Source organism: Lygodium microphyllum, chromosome 17 (genome assembly GCF_053477565.2).
Source record: "Lygodium microphyllum isolate KBCC chromosome 17, Lygodium_microphyllum_v1.1.10, whole genome shotgun sequence".
NCBI classification, from domain to species: domain Eukaryota; kingdom Viridiplantae; phylum Streptophyta; class Polypodiopsida; order Schizaeales; family Lygodiaceae; genus Lygodium; species Lygodium microphyllum.
In genome coordinates this window covers 119,923,241-119,947,830 of record NC_141151.1, presented here as the reverse complement: position 1 = coordinate 119,947,830, position 24,590 = coordinate 119,923,241, and the positions used below count along the sequence as shown (strand labels likewise).

The 24,590-nt window shown below is 39.6% G+C and overlaps 1 protein-coding gene across 3 annotated transcripts; it reads left to right on the top strand.

Moving 5' to 3' along the window:
- The first annotated feature begins 386 nt into the window (after positions 1-386).
- On the top strand, positions 387-16,442 carry LOC148022301 (uncharacterized). 3 transcript variants are annotated; one of them, XM_087697933.1, is made up of 4 exons: positions 387-549; positions 10,671-11,258; positions 11,478-11,666; positions 16,174-16,442. In XM_087697933.1, exons 2-3 carry the CDS (start codon positions 10,721-10,723, stop codon positions 11,636-11,638), a joined length of 699 nt encoding a protein of 232 aa, XP_087554059.1. In that variant the 5' UTR covers positions 387-549; positions 10,671-10,720; the 3' UTR covers positions 11,639-11,666; positions 16,174-16,442. The 3 variants fall into 3 exon arrangements, with proteins under 3 accessions (XP_087554059.1, XP_087554058.1, XP_087554057.1); XM_087697932.1 differs by having other exon boundaries at positions 16,169-16,442; XM_087697931.1 differs by lacking the exon at positions 16,174-16,442 and having other exon boundaries at positions 11,478-11,825.
- The last annotated feature ends 8,148 nt before the right edge of the window (positions 16,443-24,590 follow it).

Below are 24,590 nucleotides of genomic sequence, written 5' to 3'. Positions count from 1 at the left end.
GAACTAGTTAGCAATTGAAAGGAAGATGAAAGGACTTTACTTATTGATAAAGTTTAGAATGGACCTTGGCTAGGAAACAATGGGGTTGTAAAGTCAAAGCATCCATGCATGCTTCATCCTATAGGGCAAAGGATGTCAATTCATGAAGCACACTTCATGTGGTGAGACATTACTCCCATAGCGATGCCAACTATGATAGCCCATTGTAAATGGGTGTATGTGAGTGTGTGTGTGTGTGTGTGTATCCTTAAAAAGGAAAGATCTGCAAATAATTTATGGATGCAATGACTATTGAGAATATATTTTTGTGTTAAGTCGGGAGCAATCCTCTGCTTAATATATTTGGTTAAATGTATATATGGTAGATAGGATAGATTATTGATCTTAAGGCAGTGCTATTATTGTGGACTTCATATTATGCTGACGATGGGCTCTCTTTCTCTCTCTCTCTCTCTCTCTCTCTCTCTCTTTGTGTCGCGCCCGCCTGCTTGACTCTGGACGCGGATGCAAAATCGTAGCTATGACAGCTGATCTCTGAGCCGATTTCAGGTCCGTTCGAGATACACAAGTCTAGTCTGTAGTCTTATCTCTTTCTGATCGTTATGGTTCATCTTAAAGGAAAAAAGCGTGCCAGTGCCAGGGGCTTTTGGCTTCCATCAGTAAGATCTGCTTGCCAAGGTTGTCCTGGCAAATTTTTATGATTGGGTCTCTACAAGACGACAATCCTTGAGCATTGGAAGAAATCACGTATATATTTGCTGTTTAAAAAAGAGAAGATAGGTTTTATGCAGACATTTTCAAATGAAACACAGGGTATGTTTTACTAGAAGCCGGTTCTTGATCAAAGGACTACATCCTCCTATCTATTTGATTAGGTGAAAGAGTTCGTCCAAGGCAAGGGCTACTTGGGCATTATTAGTTCAGAGTCCATTCTGTGAGCATACAATAGGGTCTGTAGAGAAAACACAAACAGTGTATGAACATGACTAACTCAATGAACTCGGACAAAATGCAAATGGAATAAGGAGCCGATGGTTGTCCAAAAGCCATTGCCTCTTGTGGGAGCGGGCCAAGGAACAGTATCGGAGAGTGTCATAATCCAGAATAAATCCTGAGTTCAACAAACCGCTTTCGCTTGATATTGGATGATGATGAAGAAGCTGAGGCAAAAGTGATGGCTGGGTAGGATGCCAAGCATTGCAATTCCCAGGCAGGAGAGGATGTGGAGAATAACTGTAGTTGCTTAGAGATGGCTGACTGCGAATAGATGATGTATGGCAGCTGAACAACAGCAAGAATGAGGTTGCAATCTGAAGCACAGCAATCTAGAGGGCTGGATTGGCAACTATAGCATGATTAGGGTTCTAGGGACAGAGTTTGAAGGTTGGCAATGGTGAGAGAAGGAAAGATCATGAAGGTAGATAGCTGAATGACAGCAGGAATGAAGTTGGAAGCTGAAACACAACACTTTGGATGGCTTAAACAAATAACACAACTCTATTAGTGTCATGGCTAGAGCTTGGATGTAAGTGTAGCTCTTATTGACTAACTTTGCCGAATCTGGATGGATGAGTGTATATTGATTCATGCACTCTCAATCGATCAATCGCTTGCAGTCTCTCATGCTGCAAGCTCTCCTACCATGAATATATACTAGCTCAGCTTGTCGCAGATAGAATCTATGACTCGGCCAAGCTATGCAAAAATAATCTAACCAATAGGCAAAAAGAGAAAATTCATGGATTGTTATAGTCTAGGTGTGCTGGAGAGCTCCCAAGCTTCGACGATCTTGTTGGCTACATGTTTCACAAAGGTTTGTGTATCTTGATCCGCTCGAACTCGCGCAAGACTGAGTCTCCTTGCTTGTTTCTCCAAGCCAAGTAAGTTGCTCTCTCTCTCTCTCTCTCTCTCTCTCTCTATCGACATCTCAACCTCTCAAGCTCTCCCACTTTGTCATGAACTCTTTGTCTCTCTACCTCTCAAACTTATGCGTGGCCTAAGAAGGCGAGGAGATGAGATGGAGAATCTTGCAACAATGATTAGAGAATCACATGAGACTAGCTTCATCTTGATTAGGAACACATTCATTGTTTCAATCTCCAAGCTTGTGTACACAGAGAAGTTGTTATAGAGAAGAGTCGTGAGATGAAGAGAAGAAAAGGATTGTTGAACATGGAGAGAGAGAGAGAGAGAGAGAGAGAGAGAGAGAGAGAGAGAGAGAGAGAGAGAGAGTCTGTGAATATGAGACAGTGAGCAAGAGTGGGCAACAATCCCATGCACAAAATATAAAAGTACTAGAATGATAGAATGAAAATATAATAGGTATTAAGTAAGTTAGACCTATCTCTAACTTAATTGGAGTTAAACTAAATCTAGAAGTAATGATAATAAATAGTTGTGTCTACACTAGACACTAAAACATTGGGCATTTCCCATAATTGACCAATTTTAACACCCCCAGTGCAGTGCCAATGTGAGAATGTACAAGGACAGAATCAATCACCAAAAGGTAGTAAGTTCAAGGTTTCGAAATTTCTCAAGCTTTTCATACGATAATGCCTTGGTAAAAATATCTGCAACATTCTCTTGTGTGGGGATGTAGATCATGCTAATCTCCCCTATGTGATCTCTCTTTGATATAGTGATAATGTATCCAACGTGTTTTGTATGAGCATGATATGTTGGATTTTGTGCCATTGCAATAGCACTTTGACTGTTAGAAAGGATAAGAGTGGTTTTCTCTAGATGAACATGAGGATCAACCAATACACAGTGCAACCAAACACGTTCGATTGTTGGTGTGAAAGCTGTCCTAGTCTCAGCTTCTCAAGATGAGGTAGCCACAATAGGTTGCTTCTTGCTTAGCCAAGAAATGCACGATTGGCTTAGAAAGAAACAATGTCCACTAGTAGATTGCCTTATATGGTGATCACCAGCCCAATTCAAATCACTGTACGCATGCATTTGTAAGTCTTTCCCCTTGGAAAATAGCAATTATATGACTGGTTCCTTGCATATAGCGAAAAATGCACTTAATGTCTTGCCAATGTAGTGTCCTTGGACTGTGCATGTATTTGCTCACTTGTGTCAGGACGGGTGTTGCACAAATACATGAGACAACCAACAGCGTGGCTGTAAATAGAAACATTTGATATATCATTGTCATCATGCATTGAAAGCTTTAGCCTTGATTTCATAGGTGTGCTCTCGTAGGTTTACAATCTTGCATGTGAAACCTCACTAGCAACTTTTTAACATATTGTGACTGAGACATAACAATACCATGCTGATTTTGGGTGAATTTGAATCCCCAAAAAATAATGAATTCGCTCCATATTTGAGATATCAAAAGTAGATTGCAAATCAGCCTTCAAATCTGCAATTTCTCTCGCAATTCAGCCTTGAAATTTGCAATTTTTCTCTCATTTGGTCTAGGGAGCAGCATATCATCTACGTAAAGAACACTAGTAACTTCTGAACATATTGTGATTGAGACATAACAATACCATGCTGATTTTGGGTGGATCAAATCCCCAAAAAATAGTGAATTTGGCCCATATCTGACATATTAAAAGTAGATTGTAATTCAGCCTTGAAATTGCCATTTTTCTTTCCTTTGGTCCAATGAATAGCATATCAATATGTAAAGAATGATGATGTTAAAATGCCCCCCTTTCTTCTTGACATAGAGAGTGGATTCAATTGGGCTGTTTTGGAACCCTAGAGGGGTCAAAGATACATCTGTCTTGAAGTACCAAGCAGGTGGAGCCTGCTTTAAGCCTTACAAGGCTTTATTCAGCTTGCAAACCTTGTGTGCTTGGCCTTGCACAACAAAGCTTGGAGGCTATGCAACATATACATCCTCTTTCAAATCTCCGTTCAGAAATGTGGCTTTATATCCAATTGAGGTATATCCCAACTGAAGTGTGCAGCCATAGCAATCACACCCCTAATGTTGGTCATCATGGTGTAGGAGCAAATGTCTCCTCATAGTCAATGCCCTTTTTTGAGCATATCCCTTTGTCGCCGGCATTGCCTTGTATCTATCAATAGACGACTCAGATTTTCTTTTTAGCTTATAAACCCAACATGTGCCAATGGCCTTTTTACTAGAAGGCAAGTCAACAAGACTCTAGATGTTTTTCTGCTTAATAGAGTGCATCTCATCACTCATGGCTTGCATTGAGTACACATCCTGTCGTGCATCCTCGAAACATGTAGGCTCATCTTCATCCAAAAGAGTACTAGCAAAAGGCATATGCTTCCTCATCATCAATAAGGTTGCATGTATCAGTGCCCCTCTTGCATTTCTAACATCGGAATATATACATTGAGGCAAATGAGTATTTATACAACTCTCTTTAAGAGTTTGTAACAGCCATCTAGGGATTGTTTTGGCTGTATGTATAGCAGCTTTTTCTTGCACAACTGTGTCATTCATTTTCCTAGCAGAAATTGGATCAATTGGAGGCTGATTTTGGGCAAGTGGGGCAGGTTCAGCATGCTGTAATGGCTAATTTTCTACATCAAAATCAGCCCCCAAACCAATAGCACATGAAAGGAGACCCTCAAATACATTTAAAGAGTTGATGTGGCCAGCACTTCAAATTCAACATGCACATGTGCTGAAATTTTAGAGAACATGATCTCTCTACTCAGAATAACCTTGTGTGGAAGGGTTATACACCCTAGACCCTTTGGTTTCCATGCTATACCCAACAAAAATGCATTTCATTGCCTTGTCATCATGCTGTCTACGAAGCTCTTTAGGTATATGTGTATATGCAACACAAGCAAAAATGCAAAACTAATCCACACTAGGTTTCTTGCCATACCATGCCTCATATGGTGTAATGGTCTTTAATGCTTTTGTAGGAGCATGATTCAAAATATGATTTGCACACATAAGGCCTTCAAGCCAAAATCTATGAGGTAGCCCTTCTCTTTTCAACATGCATCTAGTCATTTCTCGAAGAGCATGGTTCTTGCGTCCCACCACTCCATTTTGTTGAGGAGTGAGGAAACATCGATGCACAATGCCATGGCCTAGTAGTCTGCACTTTCAAGCCAGTTTTAGTTTCCAATTTGGCAATGAAATGTTTAAAGTACATAAATACATTGGATTTGACATTGAAACCATACACCCAAGTGTACCAAGAGTAGTCATGGATAAATGTGTTGAAATAAAGATGGACCCTAAGAGCACGAGTCTGCATGGGATCACATACTGTCTATAAGTTGTAATTTTTGGACAACACGCATTGCACCTATTGAGCTAAAAATGCATTAGCTTTACTTAAACAACCCCAAAACATGCTTAATTAATGAAGAAACCTTGTTTATTTAAAAGAGATGCGATCCTAGAGAGTTTCTGTGTCCTACATGCACAAACCCTTTTGGGAGGGAAGACTTGGATTCAACAGGGTTGAAGCTATTTTTACCCTATTCAGGTGGAGGTACCAGCAAATAATTGAATTTGGGGCATTTTCTATCTCCATCAAAGCGGATGAAGGCCAATTGATTGCCCGAATCAAGGGTCAAGTCGGATTAAAGACTTGTTGGTGATTCATCACAACAAGGGGAGTTGGAATACTGAAAGGGTTTGGGAGAATCCCATTGTAAATCAACTTCTTCTTCAATAAAGCTAAAGAAATATCGAAAGGGGCGCTAATTTTGGGGCCAATCAGGCGTTCATTGTCCAAGATCAGTAGGTAAATTTGTATTTTCAGATTTGCACTAATTGTTTGTTGCTGTAATTAAGTTGTAATAAGGGATTTACCACCCATCCACGGAAGGAAGGCTGGTAAACAAGGACAATAAAGGATGCACGCTAGAGAGCAGCTAATACCTGTTGTAAATGTCTTTGAAAATGCAACGAATAATGCTGGAAATGATCAACAAGATATTGTCCATGATGTACCGCAGATTCAGTAAGAATAGATGCTTTTGGAACGACCAGAACCAGTTGTACACCATGTTGAACCTACAGAACAACAAGTTGATAATGCAAATTTGCAGGCTTAACAACCAATAAATCTTGACCATTGGATTCGTAGGTCGACAAGAGTGCAAAGATAGCCAGATAGTTTTGTTCCTTGTGTCAATTATGTGGCTTACTATGTCATGTTGACTGATTGTGGTGACCTGCTATGCTTTCAGGAAGCAATTGACAGAAAAGACAGTAAGAAATGGCACAAGGTTATGTTGTCAGAGATGGAATCTCGCATGAAAAATGGCACTTGGGATTTATTGCATTTGCCTAAAGGGCAGAAAGTGCTACCATGTAAATGGGTTTACAAAATGAAAGTCACTTCTGGTTCTTTGCCAAAGTACAAGGCATGATTGTTTGCTAAAGGGTACAAGCAAGAACATGGAATTGATTTTGATGAAATCTTTTCTCCTGTAGTCAAAATGACTACTTTGTGAACTATTTTGGGCTTGGTTGCATTTGAAGATATGGAACTCATACAGATGGGTGTCAAGACGGTCTTCTTACATGGTGATCTGTATAAGGAGATCTATATTCAGTAGCATGAGGGTTTTGTTGCAAAGGTGAAAGAACACATGATATGTAAACTCAACAAGAGTTTGTAGTTTTGCGTTTAGGGTTTGAGTTTTGCCCTCTGTGTTCGTGTCTGTGTCTTTGTGTTTTTGTCGTGGTCGTACACTTTGTGTGTCCTGAGTGCAAACCCTAGTAGTCTTCTTAACAGGTACACCAATGGCTTTTCCCTCCTGCATATTGAAACGCTACAAAACCTTAGTAACAAACTCCTGCTGTGATAGATAGAGAAGACCCTTCGATCTATCCCTGAGTATACCCATACCAAAAATGTGATTGGCCTCACCAAGTTCCTTCATATCAAAGCTAACGTGTAAGCTTTGCTTCAACGAGTCCAAGGCATGAACATCCCTGCTTGTAATCGCATGTCATCCGCATACAAAACCAAGAGAATAAGGCTGTCATCTGCTGTATTCTTGGTGTATAAGCAGTGATTATCTTGAGAGCGATGGAATCCCTAAGATTGCATAAATGTATCAAATTTATAATATCATTCTCATGGTGCCTTCTTGGTGTATGACAATGATTAACTCGAGAGCGATGGATCCGTGGATTGTATAAATGTATCAAACCCTAAACACAAAACTCAAAACTCAAACACAAAAACTCAAACACAAACAGAAGAAGGGAGAGAGCGAATACAACCTCCCAAGTTTGTGACCACCAGTTGGAGTGTAGGAGTGTTGAATAGTGAATGGCAGCAGGCTGGTCACCAAAACGCAGCAGTCTGGAGGTTGGAAACTGGTAAACGCAGCAGTATACCACCGATCGGGGGCTGGAAACTGTGCACAGTCTGCTGTAAATAGCAAGCTGAAACAGTGTTTGAGAGTGTCAGGGCTTGCAATGTTGAGAACGCAGGTTGGCTGACCCTGGAGATGATGGACAGCAGGCTGAACAGCAGTCTGGGACAGTTTGGAGCAGTCGCCAACAGCTGAGAGCTGTCGCCTACAGCAATGGACAAGCTGAAGATGATGTAGCTGCAGTTGATGATGGCCGAACAGCAGATCGAGGCGGGCTGTAGGCTGGAAACTGGGCGCCAACAGCAGCAGAGGGTGTCTTAGTGTAGATGACAGCCCTATATCTGATGATGGAAAGGATGAGATGACCAAGATTTCTTATGCTTCAGTTGTTGGTAGCTTGATGTACGCTATGGTTGCTACATGTTCTAACATTGCATTTGCGGTGGGAGTGGTTAGCAAGTACATAGCATATCTTGGCAAAAAGCATTGGGAAGCAGTGAAGGGTATCATGAGATACTTAAGGGCACAAATGATTTGTGTATCTGCTTTTGGTAAGTAGAAGTCATTTGTTGTTGGTTTCACGGATGCAGATTATGCTGGTCATCTTGATTGTAAGAAGTCTACTTCAGGATATGTGTTCACGTTCACAGGGGGAGCAGTCTCTTGGATATCCAGGCTACAAAAGTGTGTTGCATTGTCTACTATAGAGGCAGAGTATGTGGCTGCCATTGAGGCATGCAAAGAGGCTTTATGGCTTTCAAGTTTGGTGAGAGAGCTTGGTATTACACATATTCCTATTCTCCATTGTGACAGTCAGAGTGCTATCATACTAGCACAGAATCTTGTCTTTCACGCAAAAACAAAGCACATACAGGTGAAGTATCATTTTATTAGGGATGTACTTGATAGCAAGAGCATTGAGCAAGGTACATATAGATGATAACCTTGAAGATCTTCTTACAAAGGGTATTCTAGCAGAGTGGTTTGCTCATTGTTGCTAGATGATGAGGGTTGGATAGTATATATGTATTTAGCTTCGTATATACATAGACTTAGCTGATTCTTTTCTCTACCTTCAGGCATGTTGCCTTTAGGTGGGAGGTTGTTGGGAATAAAGGCTCACCGTACCTTTTATGGTGTTCGGGTGTGCACGCACCCTTATACTTGTACTTTATATATATTATCAAAACCTAAAGTGGTACATCTTGTCATTGTACAAAAACTTTGAGTGTTGTGCTCTCACTCTTTTTCCTCACTCTCTCTACTCTAAATGTTGCACTAAACCTGATTTGCACTCTATCTCGATCCTTGTAGGTTTTCCATCAAAAGCATGCACAAACTCACAGAGTAGATGACATATTTGCTAACAGTTGCTTACAAATTGTTATTACAGCAAGGGTCTTTTGGAACAACAAAGGACATTGTGGAATCTTAGCTTGTAGTCATTCCATTAGCAATCAAAATTAAAGAAATAGTGAAAGGGGAGACTAGTTTTGGAGCTAATAGGGTGACCAATGTCCAAGATTATTAAGGTAAATCGTGCATTTCAATTTATGTTTATTTGTCGATTGCTGTAATTAAGTGCTTAATCAGGGAATTACCACCCTTTCCAAGAAGGAAGGCTGGTTTTAGGTTGTGTGTAGTCCTTTGATATGGTACTTAGGGTGACAGGTCTACTAATCTATTGGGATGTCTTTCTATTGAGGACCTTGATTGAGGCATGGGGGGAGGAGTTTAGGGGGTTGGAGATGGAGCCAACCAATCGGAACCATTGGGCATCTTCAACTTGAGGACCCCTAGGTGCTATGCATGTGATGGAATGTTCTGGCTGTTTTCTTTTTTCCTTCTTTTTTGCAATTATTCTTTGTGACAAGTGGTGTCTCTCTCTTTTGGACTTGTCATCCTTTTTTCTCTCCTTAACCTTCTTCTTATCCATTGAGTTTTGACTTGTTAGAACCTGTGTCCCCTTTGGTGGAGACTAAAGATTAAGTCGGGCTTCTTGATCCAATACCATGGGAACTAGCTCCCTACTTTATAATCAACCGCTCCGAAGTGATCAAAGAAGAATAGAAGCCACTATAACAAGGGGGTAGCTGTGCTAAAACAATGACAGCCATGTCCTTTGAGGAGATCACCTTTCCTACATTGAGGATCTCCTTCAGCAATTATTGGAGTTTGTTTATGTGATCCTTCATCAATGCGGACTTATTTAGATCTTATCACACACTCCTCTTATTCTTCACAAGAGAAATGACCACCGGGGTGCAAGAGAGACTAGAGTATTATGAATGAGTGAATGGGAGTGTTTAACTTGTCCCAATATGCATGTACCTTCTTCAATGCTACTTGCTCAGAGTGAGAAAGGGTGGAAGAAGCTTTGGCCATTGGATGGTCAATGGCTTTTGTCACAAGCTCCACTAGATCGTAGGACTCTAGTATTGCCTCCATGATCCATCATTACCTTCTAGATGCCAAAGTTACTACCTTCAAGCTTTTGATCTCGGGGAAGAGCTGGTAGGACAATAACTTTGCAGTTCATGACGGCCTAGAAATCCATGTCAGCCATGGTAGACATTCTTCTTCTGGCTTGAATAGATCACACGTGCTGGGTAGTCCCTTTTTGGGTCTGAAAACACAGCCATCCAGGACTTCCTTTTGCACAAACCTGGAGGCTCTTCTATTGCTGGAGGAGATAAAAACTCAAAATTTCCTGCAAAGGCTGAAAATGCAGCCTTTTCAGGCACTTCTGCTGTTCCTGCATACAAAAACAGCAAAACTTCCTTTGCTCACATGCACCTCTGCATGCTTCAGCATTGACATAATAAAGTGTATTATTACCAATGAGCTGAACTGCAATGGGTTTACCAAAATGTTAAATGAATTTGGATTTTCTTTAATTTTCCATTGTGCTTCAAATTGTTGCTTTTAACTCCTACCATTAGTAACATGAGTCCCTACTTAATTCCGTGCACCTACATTAAGGAGATGTTCACATATATTATTTTCTTCCTTTTTATCATTGCTCACTTTTAAAAAATCAAGTGAACTTTGCTAGAAGGGAAACTTAACACTCTCTTCCAAGCCCAGCCATTCTACAACGATGGCCTCCTATTTATTAAACCTAGTTGGGAAGTTCCCCTTTCTTAATGCACATAGAAGATTCCTTCTCTTTTGGTGTTCTAACATTGTGTTGGATCTCTGATTATATGGATTTCCATGGGACAGATTAGACCTGGTGTTGTTTCATAGGCCTATATGTGGTAGTTCATGCAAGTGAGAAATTTGTGCAGCATGCCAATAACCTTTTGTTCTATTGCTATGCCATATTACTTTGTATTTTGGATTAACGCTTCTTTTTATTTGTCGGCCAGGTTTCAAGGGACAGCAAGAAAAATATTGCTCGGAGAGTGATCTATCTTCAATGGGAATTTCAAAAGTTGTTGCTGTAAATACCACAGTGCTGTGTGGTGTGGCATACACTCTAAGAAACAGGATTCCTTCACTTGCCCTGCTACCTATTCTCTATTCTTCTGTTGTGGGTTTCCTGGTTGCAGTAGCGTCACATCCAGCGATCAACCGTGTCTGTCTTTTCTGTAAACGACAGGATGGAGGTTTTCCCTGGTGGTCCAGGCTACTCTTTTGTCCCTACATGCTTGCTGCTAAAGGCTATGTTTATATGAGGAGAAAGATGACAACTGAACCAGTCTATAGCAAAATATGTGAAGGCATCTATGTGGGAGGGTGGCCCTTCATGGCAGAAGATGTGCCTCCAGGGGAGCCAGCTATAGTGGACTGTACTTGTGAGCTTCCTAGGAGTGCTTGTGTCAAAGATCTTCCATACTGCTGCATTCCAACCTGGGATTCAAGAGGTCCGCTTGCAAAAGATATGAATCAGGCTGTGGAATGGGCTTTGGCAAGAAGGAAGGATCATCGACCAGTGTTTATTCATTGTGCTTTTGGTAAGTTGTATAGGTCATTGACTGATCTCTGCTCTTGTTTTCATGTCATTGAATACAGTGCACACCTGGAAGGCGTCTGCAAGGAGCAGATGTTTATGCTGAAATAACTTCTGCTGCCTATTCACACATTCTTTGACTGTTGATCTTTCTAAACTTTCCCAAATCTCAAAAGATGCAGGGAGTCCAAGGGCTAAAGTGCAGCTGTTATTTTCTTTCCAGGTCATGGAAGGAGTGTTGCTGTCACTTGTGCTTTGTTGATTGCTCTGGGCCAAGCTCAGAGTTGGAAAGAGGCACAAGAAGTAATAAAAAGTAGCCGGCCAGCAGCGCGCTTGAATTCGTTACAGATTCAGAGTGTTGAACATTGGAGAAAACTGCAGTAATCAAGTCAAACCTATCTGCATTCAAGAGGTAGTACACTATTGTCCTTGATTTCATGGGTGATTTCACCAATTGCTACTTTGTAACATAACTAACTTCTCTGGCTATAAGCTCCAACACATAAAGTGGAGATTTTAATCTCAAAGTGTACTTCTTAAAACCAAAAAAGAAAACAGTTGTTTGGCCTAATACCACGAACGACCTCATTCTACAGTCTTTCAGTTGCCAGCTTCACTATCTGGTGTCTCTCATTTTACAATTTAACAATGAACTGTTACAGGGGTGTAGTTTGCTGTTGCATGTAAACCTAGTCCCTTTCCGAGCAGGATTCCATTTGCTAACCCTCTGACTTCTTGTGTGACCCTGGCCTTCCCATGCAGGATTCCGTTTGCAAACTCTCTGGCTTCTTGGCCAAGTTTTGTTTGTTTGTGCAGTCCTTGGAACAGTTCTTAACCTCAATCCGGCGTAGCTCTTACCCCAGGGTCAAGGCCTCTTGGGGGCGTGTGTTTCAGGCTGCTTTTTCTGGAAAAGTTCAGGACGAATAATATTCTCTCCATAGGTGTGAGGCAAGTGGCAATAGGTTGTTTGGGGAGCATAAGATAGGTGAAGCAAGAAATCTAGTTGCAAGTTTCTTGAATTAAACCTTCTAAAAATGGTTGTCCTAATCTCTTAATTATCCCCACCTCCTAGAGGTGAGGCTTGTCTAAAACTCTCATTTTTGCCTTCATTATTAGGATCATGGAAAATTCAATGTGTCTTCTCCAATGATGAAAACTTCTGCAGAGGCCTAGAGGCTCTTGCAAAAACAAGAGCCTTCTTAGGGTTATTAACTTGAAAGGTTCAGCCTCATGGACTATCCTTTGAGGGGGTGCCATTTATCTCCAGTACATAAGTGAAGGGTCTTCAGATTTATCTTCAGTACATAAGTGAAAGCTGACAAGCCTTCAGGTCACTTAGTTGTGCTCTAGGAGGAACATATTAACTAGAGCTTTGGTAGAGGTTCCGACATTTGCAGCCAGCACTAAGCAAAGGCTAGGTGCAATGATTGAAGAGGTTTTGATCCTTAGCTAACAATGCAAAGGTTCCCATAAAAAACAATTAACTCAGCAGTTTAGGGTGCTCTTGCACTTCGCGGTGAAGCTACTGCTAGATCCCATATTACAATCCAAAGAGGGATACCGAGGAAGAGGCGTTTCCAATCCATCAGCTTTGTGGAGGTAGTCAATGGCAAGTCAAAGTGCACACTCGAGTTGAGGCCTAGATCGGGGAACATGGTCAGTCTGATCCTAGGTTCCACAAAGCTTGGTCACATTGAATTTCATGATGAGATATAATACATGGCACATTAGTTTTTGGACTTTATGAGTGCATGGGTGTGGAGCTTTAAGGCAATGATAGAAACTAGGATTGCTAGGGCATCTCCTCATATGTTCCGAGGATCATGGGGCATGTAGGTATGGTTGCTAGCGCATCTCTACATGTGGGCGTTCTTGCATCTAGCCTTTCTTTGGGCTGGGGACCTTGTTGCTTGAATGGTAGGATGCTTGGCCAATGCCATATTGACTAGTATGGTTGCTTGGATGATGTCTTATTCAATGATATGGGTATATAGCTAGTGTCCTAGCACTTCTTTATTGTTTCTTAGAGTTTTGATCAATGTTGACCTTAGTGGGGGACAAACCCAACTAGGGGCCCCTACCCACCCCCTCAACTAGTGTGCCTCCCCCATATACAAACCCCCCCCCCCCCCCCCCCCCCCCCCCCCCCCCCCCAAAAAAAAAAGTTGAAAAACGGTGTGCACAAACAACCCAAAACCCAAAATCCAAAAGTAAAAACTTCCATCATATGTCACATCACACAATTCTCTTTGTGTGGAAATGTTGTGAAGTGATGCTTGAAAAGTAGATCCCCTTCTTGTAGCAACGGTATTATAGGGCTAGTGATATACAAGTTCCACTTCAAATGTTGTGAAGCGATGCTTGAAAGGTAGATCCCCTTCTTGTAGCAAGGGTATTATAGGGCTAATTGTATAGAAGTTCCACTTCAAATTGGGATGCTTTCAATTGCTCATCACCTAGCGCCTTTCCAACTTCAAAGGTGAATGTACCTAGTTCCCTCTCTAATATGACAAGTCCCTCCACCACACCAAATCAATGTGTGGAAATAATGTGTAGTGAACCATTAGAACCAAATACATGTGAGCTGAGTCTAATTTAGTGAATATTTAGTGAACAACATTTATCCCGCACTGGCTGTTGGCATTTGGTTGGTGATAATGGAATGTAACTTTCACACCATCAATTAGGGTTTTTGCACTTTTGGTCAACACAAATAGTTGGCCAATGATTAGATTGCATGTGTGTACAACCTAGCTCTATGTAAGTTCCCTAATTATTGATGTATAGTCTTGCTTGATTGAAGCTCCTAAATTTTTGGAAAAGACACATTCCCCTTGCTATTCCACTTGTAGAGGGTAATCAAAAGTTAGGTAGAAAGATAGATTGCAAATTTTCTTAAATATTGTTGTTTTTTCTCCAAAGAAGAATCATGTACATGGTCACTTATTTTTGCATTGTTTGGACTCTTCATCCATTGTTCCCCCTTCCACATATTTGAATACTTAAGTGCTCGCATATTATTTACTAGCATTTAGTAGTATGATCAATTCAAGATCTATGAAGACTCCAAATGATATATTTGCATGTATTTTATGACAAAAAGAGGTCCTAACACATCAAGCTATCAATGGAAAAATTGGATTATAGAGCTCACAATTGAACTAAATGGGTGGCTTGCTAAGATGCAACCTTAATGTATGACTCCCTAGAGTGCAATAAAGGGGACATATGGTGGGAATTTATTGAAGTCTTAAACCAAATGAGGTAGATTGTAAATATTTATCAAATTAGTTTGAGTAGATAACATGACTTGCCCATCATCTACATCCCTTTCTACACTATTTTAAATAAGATCAAAGTCTTGAAAACTAACTCGGTATATTTGTTGGATTGTTTGTAGCATGTTTTACTTAGTGCAACACTAGAAGGTAAAAAATAATGTGGTTAAGTAAGAAGGTTAATGAAAATGACTTGGAACCATTTCTATAGACATGAGGGGAACATAAAAAGAAAATAGTCCCTAAACATTGGAAATGGGACTTGTGTATAGGGGTTAGAAGAAGAGTATATCATGGTATCTTAATTTTGAAGCTTACAATCATTTTCAACTTGAAATTAATGTGGGTGCTAAACATACAAAGTTATTATGTAGCTCCATCAATCAATAGCTAGGTGATTAGAAGAAGACATTGAATCATACTTTTTCTCACTTACCATTGCACTATTGGTATTGGTCATACAATCTATTGTTTTCTTTTGGAGTTACTTTGCATAATCTTAGCTACAATGGCTCTATCTCTTGAGTATTTCGATAGAGGCATATAACCAAATTCCATTTGCACTTAAGGCTTTCAAGTTTTTGTAACCAATCATACTATTCATTTCTTGCATATTATTAGTCTCTTTAATCGGTTTCAATCTCCTCGACATTCTAATTTGGTCTTCATAGCATAAGAGTTCACTCAAGTAGGCTTTAGGCAAGTTTTTAATCTTCTAGATGGGAGCTCATGAAGTGAGATTCAAGTCAAGTTTTCTTTTTTTAACTAGTTTTAATTTGAGTATTTGGAAGCAAAGTATAGTGCTTGTAGGAGCTTTCTTGGATTAATTGTGACAATAAGCGAAGAGTTAGTGTTTGTGGTCTCTTGGGAAAGTATGCTCTTAAGAATCATGACATGCACCAACAAACATTATGTCTATTTGTACACTGTGTGCGTAAGAAAAGCAACATCACTTTGTGTTTAATTGTAGCATTTAAGTTTCCAATACCCTAGCAACCTTGGTTTTTGCTGAAAGATGGTGCAATAAAAAGTATGGGAAAATCAAAGGTGCATAAATGAGACCAAAATTCATGATAAATGGTAGGGAACATTACTAAACTCAATTACTATGCATTGTATGAATTTTAAAACCAAACCAACAAAGTATACATCATAAAAATAAAATGACAAATATACTATGAAAATAATGAATATATACACAAAAATGTAAGTAAAAACATATTAATGTAAGTATGCTTTCTATACATCTAATTCTGTTGTTTATGTTTGAGAATTTGTATGCTATATGTTAAGAAAAAATAAATGTATAATATGCCAAAAATTGGGTTTTTGATTTCATGCCATGATACTTGCTTTGTGTGTGAGGAGGAACTCTAACAATTGATTCTTTCAAAGTTGTTGAAGCACTTACAAAATAGATCCTATGTATCAAAGGGCCAAGTGGTGATACCATCAAAACCATGTGGAAAATTGTAGGCAATTGAGAGATGCTAAGCAAAGTATGCTCCCAAGGATCAAAATTGTTTATATTTCCTCTTTTAATATTTGGCTTTTCAAGTGATTACTCAAGCTTGACTTCATGGGCTTTAGAGATTCACGATTTGAGTTAAATGGCTAACACATATGTACTTGGAAGACAAGGATCAAAGTGCTATTGGGGTAAAGATGGGATTTGGAGTCCTACAAATGGCAAGAAGAAAAAGCCAAGCAATCCTAATCAAGCACTAGCATGGGAAATGTAAGATGGTAAGGTCTAAGCCATCTCCATGTAGATAGTTGTGAAACTTCAAAAGAAACTTGTGAACGTCTTGATAACCAAGTCAAGCAAAATGATGAAAGTTTGTGAGGCATGTATGTCTCTTTTCACATTTTTCACTATTATAATGACTATATCTAACAACATGCTAAGATCTTGATTTCGAGGTACTTGTAACTCCTACAATTGTCATATAGAAAGATCCTTTACAACCTATCGTTCCTTTGCTTCATGATGTATATTTCAATAAATGCCACATTTTGGATCAAGCAACAATTAGCATATCCCAACTTGGTTATGGTAGAAGTAATCAAAATCACATTTCCTACATGATGCACTCCACTAGATTTTTGCAACAATCATTTCAAAACTTTGCTATAGTACACTAGCTAGGCTATTGATTGTGCTTAAGGAGAAGTGTTAAGGAATCACCTTTGTTCAAGAAATCTTGAAATTAGTGGCTAAGCAATTTGGTATGAATATTACTATATGCCACATGCAAATCGATGGGAATAAGCAAGATGTATCTCAACACTCCATTTGTGAGGTTGATAAACCCACATAGCTCCATTTTTAAACTATCATTAGAACTAGCCCAAACACATATACATAAGAGGCCATCAAAAGGAATCTTGCTCCATGAAATCTTGTCGGCACCTAAAATGGGCCCAACAGTGACTCACACACACTCTAAGCTTACTACTAGACCTCAGACAACCAACCCCCCTAGCTCTGTGCCCATGAGCGATTGGCTATACCTAGAAGAATTCTCTCTAAACACTAGCATACTACATTATAGTCCAATCAACTAACTACCTACCTTGAACTCCAAGTAGGAGTACCCAACATAAGATGTCTAGCACACCACATAAATGTAACCTTCACGGTTGATTTCGGTGGCTTCTAATTAGAAGCGTTCTACCCAATTAGGGATGTGATTCGTTGGTCCTTGTCTCTTGCATAGATTGTAATAGTTACATCACTTAGCCTCACCACTTAGCACTTGCGAACCTCGTATCTAGACAATCCGAGTTTCCTCAGACACTTGGTTAGATAAATACAATTATTATGCGTGGTGCATGTAGAATCATGCTTGCATGCACAAAGTGAATGAAAGGTACACAAGCATTATTAATGAAGAAACCAATGTGCATATGCAACAAATAGTTTTTCAGATATTTTCTCATAAAGAAGCTTTAATGAGATGCAATGTTGCTACACAAACTCAAGGTATTGAGTATCCCAACTCATGCTACCCTCAAGTAAACAAATAACACATGAATAACCTATAGATGAAATGCATCAAATTTCAAAACATTTCAATAAGATATTTTAATTTTGTGACAAATTGGTTCAATTCGGTTTATAACAAACAACACTGAGGCCACTCTCATGCTATTGAAATGCTTGTTTTGTATATAAAAACCTTATTTGATATTTTGAAGATGAATGTGAGATATTTTTGTATTTTTTGGTTTCTTAGATCATTCTTAGCATACTACTAACTATTGTAAATGTGAAGCATTGAAAATTAAGTTCAAGCCTTTCTTTATCCAATACTAAATTTGTTTTTAATTTGGATTTCATTTACTAAAAAAATTAGAGTACTTATGCTTAGATTGCTTATGTGTCCAACACATATGACGCACCGTGTGGAATCCAAAGCTACTGATTCTTGAGATAGCCACTAACACGCTTGGGAAATCCTCCATGGACTCTAGCAATGTACCATGAACATCCTTTCTCATACTACTCTCAACTCTCCCTCTCTTATACCCAACCCTTTTCCTCTCATAAGATTTGTCATTATGTATGTGGGAAGGGAGGAGAGAGAAATATTGAAATGCAGAGGAGAGAGAAAGATTGAAAAATGAGCATCCTTATTTCTCCAAATTAGCATATAAAATTGGTATCACGGTGAAGAGGATGAAGAGTAGGAGACGGATATATAATTAGATGTACTTGAAGATGACTGCCACGAAAGAGGAGATCAAAATATGGGGCACCATCATGGCGTGAGTATTTTGTTGCCTTCGCCTTCTCCTCCTCCTCCTCCTCCTCCTCTCTCTCTCTCTCTCTCTCTCTTCACGACTTGCACATGAGAAATTGCACATTTTCAAACCTTTGGCTTATGTGTCTCTTCAATTTGTTTCATGCTCACATAAAATTGGTCCCCTTTTTGGTCTCCTTGGTTGCGCACATTGTGTTTCCACATAAATCAAAGTCTTCAAGCATGAAATTTAGTATCAAACATGTGAAAATGATGAGCAACTCATGGATAGACGCTTCTTCTTTATTTGTAGACTTGACGTTGTGCTTCACTTCATCTCTAGCTTTAAAATTACTTGCATCACATGCACCTCAAATGCTTTGCATAAATGGCCACATTGAAGCTTGAAATCTTCATTTTCCATTGAAAATGCCTTATGAATCCACAAAGTATGCTTTAAAATCTCGCCCAGTGCGCCTATAAATCCATCTCTTCTTGATGACCATGGGCTAGGGTGACCCACCCCATTAGATCCATGAACCAAACTTGTCAATAGAATAAAATAAGTGAAAGCATACTAGATAAGAATTAAAAAAACTAAAGAACATAGAAAATATAAATTTAGCCCCACAAACCATGGATTTGATGGCCAAGAGTAGGACCAAGAAATGAGGGTCTCCCTAAGCAAATGACACTCAACAACTATCCTCAGTATAAAACACTCATAGGGTTACCCAAACGACATTCTAGTCTAGCTGGATAACCATTTACGAGACAATCCATCCTCACATAAGGCTCACAAACACTAGTAAGAGGCCTAGGCTAAATCCCTATCACTTAGGATCCACTAATGTTAAATAAAATAAACACTAAGCCCATTATCCTTTGAGAAATTTTATTTCAGTACAAGATTATATATATATATATATATTTCTCTCTCTCTCTCTCTCTCTCTCTCTCTCTCTCTCTCTCTCTCTCTCTCTCTATCTTTTCCTAGTGGGGATGGCTTGTCGGCCATTTCTTTGACTATAGTGCCATAAGGAGATCAAGGCATCAACCTTAGGTTTGACTCGAACCCAAGAATGTACGAGGACCTTGCAATGTGATACACATATGTAATTTTTTTTTCCCCTCCATTGACTTCATGATTAGGTCTCATCCCAAGGAGGATAGGGCATTGGCCCAGGCTTGACTTGAACCTAGGAACCTACCAAGCCCTCACAAGGCGACAAGTATCTTTTGGGACAAAAATTTTCCATTTACTTCTTTGTGATGGGAATTGCAACAAATTTCAGCCCATTGGCTGCACTAAAAACCTAGCCCCTTGCACACTAGGAAACTTTATCATGACAAGTAATCAAATAAATCCTATTGACTAGGCAAGCTACCCATAGAAGAAAGGTAGCCACCTATTGGCCATCAAACTGACAAGGATAACACTTGAGACCATCCTATGAGCACCTTCTAGCAAGAAACTAGCAATCAAGACATTCTACTCAATAAGGACACTCAATCCCAAGCCCAAACCCTGGCCTCTAATCCACATAAGATGATACACAAGTGATCCTAACCCTTTCTCTCATAACATAAAACAAAAACCAACAAAGAGACAGGGTGATAGAGACATGTGGCATTGAATAAGAGTCCATCCTAATGCACAAAACCCATCTTGGGCTGTGAATGGACTAACTTGCAAAACCAAAACTCAAACAACAACCCACATGTTAAAGGCACCTGCCTTAGGGAAAGGAAATTGGCCCTCTTAGTAGCCAAATGAAATATGTCAAGAAAGCAACAATATTAACAACATAATGTAGATTTAATCCCTTGAACCCCTCAAAATCTCTCCTAAAGCACAAAACCCATACCAAGGGATGGGCCACTTAGGCCCTACACGAGATGTATCAAGTTATTTGCCAAACCCCATGCATAAATATCAAGGAGCGTTCGATAAATATGACGTCAAATGGTTTGATGCATCCATGAAAGGATTGGAAGGTGATCAATTACAACTTGACTCATTACCCACACTAACCATCAATGGCCAAAGCGGGACATGCCATTGAGCAATCCCCAAAGTATCATTGGGCTGATATCATTGGGTAATTCTAGAAGACTCTTAGGACCACAGTTAAGAAAAAAGTCTTCAACAAATGCATAGTTAGCTAGGGAGTTTGCAAAGTAGTTCCACTATGGGGAATCAGTTGACTAGCACTGACCCAAAGATCTCTGTCATATCCATGGTTGCACGATAGTACATTGGGTAGAATGGGGTCCCTCACACTATAAGTCCCATTCAACTAGTTGATCACTTACTACGAGTCGGTTATGAGTCGCCTTTCACCAATAAACATTGAATACCACTAGTTTGGCTAAATATAGCCCCATGATTAAGACCCTGTATTATGCCATATTATTAGTGAAAGCTATGCCTAAAACTCCCATTTTCATGATCACTCTACGGTAGGGATCTTTAATGAGAACCCCTACACTCACATGCTTGGTGGGCCCTCAAGAAGCTCCATCAAAATACAATGTATAGACCAAAGCTTCATTGATGTGCCATACCATACTGATCAACCTATTTGTACACTTACAATATTCAAAGTCTAATTAAGAGGGGGGATGTGTGGCAGGTACAATCCCTCCTTTCTTGATAAGCTCAATGGGGACACTAGAAATAACCCTACAAAAATGGTGGCAATAGACCTTAATATCCTAAGTGAAAGATCCATCTAGCCACTCAACAATGTGATAACCCTTACTCCACCAAATGACTCTGCCTTGGTGGTAGTGTTGCTCTAAGTATGGATGCTCAAGATAAGGAATGACTTTCCCATCCAATAGCCTTGGTAGTAGTAGTGCTACTCAAAGTATGGATGCTCAAGACAAGGAATGACTTTCCCATCCAATAGCCTTGGTACACTTTGCAAGTTTAAGTTGGATCCTGGAAAACATGCAAAAAGGCACCAAGTCCTATGTCAGTCCCTACACATCATAGGGCTTTAGCTTATTAAAGTTCACTTACCCCTTAAAAATTTTCTTAAACGGCTGTAAGGCCATTCTTCACTACTAGACAAACAATTTTATAAGAGCCATCCCACTTTTGTTCTAACTTTCCTAGGAATAGCTCACGATGTGCATCATAGTACAGGACCAATTGATCCTTAACAAATTTATATTCCTTGGTATGTAGATCATGTAGTACTTTCATCCACTTCTTCCCTACCTCTTGATGCAACAAAGTTTGCAATCTAATTTTATCATGACGTGCTAAAGAAATGAACCGCTCTTGCAATGCTTCTACCTCACCTAAGGAATGATTTAAAGCAAATCTCACACTAGGTAAATCTCCAAGGGCAAGACACACTCTTCCCCATGTACTAACTTGAATGGGGTGTGGCTACTCACTCTTTTGAACGTCGTATTGTAAGTCCAAACAATTATATAAAGTTTCTTATCCTAATCACGCTTACCTTTGATACAGTCTTGGATGAAATCCACACAAGTGGCTTATTGACGCTCTCTACCTGCCCATTTGCTTGGGGGTTATAAGGTGTAGTTTTATTATGTTTGATTTTTAGAGCTTCAGTCAAAGCTTCTATAATCTTATTCAAGAAGTGTGTCCCACGATTAGATGTAGCTCCTTGGATGGGCCAAAATGGCAAACAATCTATTCAAGAATGAAACTAGCCGTCACCTTGGTATTATCCCTCATCATACCTTGAGCTTCACACCATTTCGTGAAATAGTTAGTTACCACAATGATATAACACTCCTGCGGTGTAGGCAAAATGATGCACATATCCAACAAAATCAATGTCTCACTTTTCAAAGAGCAAGGTCACTAAAATGAGATTAAGTGGACGCTTACAATTCTCCCTAGCATCATGCCACTCAATTGACACCAATAGGCTCTATAACATACCTCATTCATAGGATTTTCTTGAATTCCTCACAAATGTTAGGTGAAAATTGAATTAGTCGTAGTAAGTTTACATCCGATCTTACATCACATAAAGCATTTGCTAAATCAAACTCCTAGAATTTTGCTACTACTTCTCTTTCCACACCACACGTTCTTTTGGCTTTGTAATAGCCTTAGAAACCTCATTTGATTTCACTTTTTCTTTACTTTTAACCATAGGTTATTCTAAAATACCCTCATGTTTAAGAGAACCCACTTGGGTATTGGCATCCGTGACCCTTTTCTCAAACCACACTAGGTTTGGGGTTAGCTTTGTTTGTACTAGGGCCATCCTTTTGGTCATGTTTTATTTTTTGACCTCTAGTAAGCACTCTAAAATTATTAGAAGCCACATCCTCATTAATTGGAAGTGTCTTAACTAAGTTGACCCCATTGGTCATTTTCTCTAGGGTGGCCTTTTCCCTCTGCAAGATTTGCTTAAGGTCCTCCCCTTGAGTGTTCCCATGATTTCCACCATGATTCACATGTATAGTAATTGACTATCCTGCTAGAGAGAACTGATCCTACTCTAACATATGTGGGCCATAAGCCATGAATTCCCACATATGTCACACTTCACATGAGGATAGTTTCATGGGAGGTGCTAACCACCATATTCCACTTGTAGCTAAACTTTGATGGCCCCATATCATCAGGCTTGCTAGTGCTCATCAAGTTTTGTTGACGCTTCAAGAAATTAACATCCATAGCAATCTGTTGATATTGTTTCATGATCATATCAGTGTAATGCCTCATCATATCCATGGCTTCCTCTATAATATTAGATGTAGAGGAATCATATCTAGAGGCCTTGGGAGCCACCCTCGCCACTATGTTTTACGATTTACAAAGGGGATGCTACTTGTATAGCCCTTGTTTGCATGATGGACTTAACATTGCTCATAAATGTCGTAGGCCTTAGTTGTGGGCCACATTTGGCACTATAGGGGTGGATGATCGAGAAAGCCCTTGATTAAGGGCTCCTTGACTTTGAACCACTACATTACTAGAGGGTAATGCATGTAATGAACTATAATCTGTTAGCACCACATTTGGCACCAATCCAATGATTGAGAAGGCTTGCCTTCTTATTGCATAGGTAGCCTAAATTCTTGAATTGACCCCCTCTATTGCTATTTTAGTTGCATCTAGATCATTTAGTGCAGTGTTGCTCAAGTGTAGTTGGATCATAAAATCCAATCCTCTTAAGAAGAATTGCAACTAAGCAACATGGGGTAATTGGATAGTGTTATTAAAACAACGAATAACTTCGAGTAGATCTTGATCATCTGCTTTTACACTCTCATTCTTGCTGAGTCTCATTTAGGATATACACATCCAATATTGTCTCCCCTTTCTAGGGGATAACTCCCTATGAAACATAATGTAGAACCCTTGCATAGTGGTAATTGAATTTGCCACAAGTTGGTAGTACCACCGGGCTACATTGACCTTCAAAATCACATTGAAGAACATCAAATGATGTGCTTCCTCCTTGACTTGATAGTTAAGCATAAGTCTTTATAAGTCTTTAATATATAATTCCACGTCTTCTTTTTGACTTCCGCTAAAGATAGGTAGTGGGTATCTCAAAGCAAGTAGAGCTACTATACCAGTCGGGATTTAAATTTTTTGAGGGGATATTAAGGGTGGTTGTGCCATCCATGTGAGTATATGAATAGGCCTAGGAAGGAAAACTACAATGCTACTAATGGCACGACTAGATGGTGGGGTTGAACCACCACTTCGGCTAGTCCTCAAAGGAGTAGACTACCCAGTTCTAGGTATTAAGGGTAAACTACCACTTTTGGGTGTATTGGGAGATCGTTCTTACTATGAGGGGCTATAAGCCCCCCAATAATAAGTGATATATGATTGGTACAGTCCAAGTCCAATGAGTATTTGTGAAAAATTTCTACACGTCTCCTTAGCCATTCTTCACATTTTCCTCATTAGATTTGAGAGATCTCTAGCCTATGCTCATCTTCTCGCCTTAATCACTCTTTCTCTACTTTTGAGTGAAGATTCATACACTTAAGTATCGAGTCTTAGGGCCTTATAGAAATCCTAAAGACTCTTAGCAAGTGCACCACTTATTGAGACCTAAAATGGGCATGATAGTGGGTCTATCACACTCTAAGCTCATTGTTGGATCTCACAACCAACCCCCATGGCATGTGGCCATGAGCAAGTGGATAACATATTGCGCTATAGTCCAATCAACTAACTGCCTACCCCGAACTGCAAGCTGGAGTGCTCAACATAAGGTGTCTACTAGCACACCACATAAACATAATACAGGCTCCTTTTGCTGATTTTTGTGGCCTCTAATCATGAGCGTACTA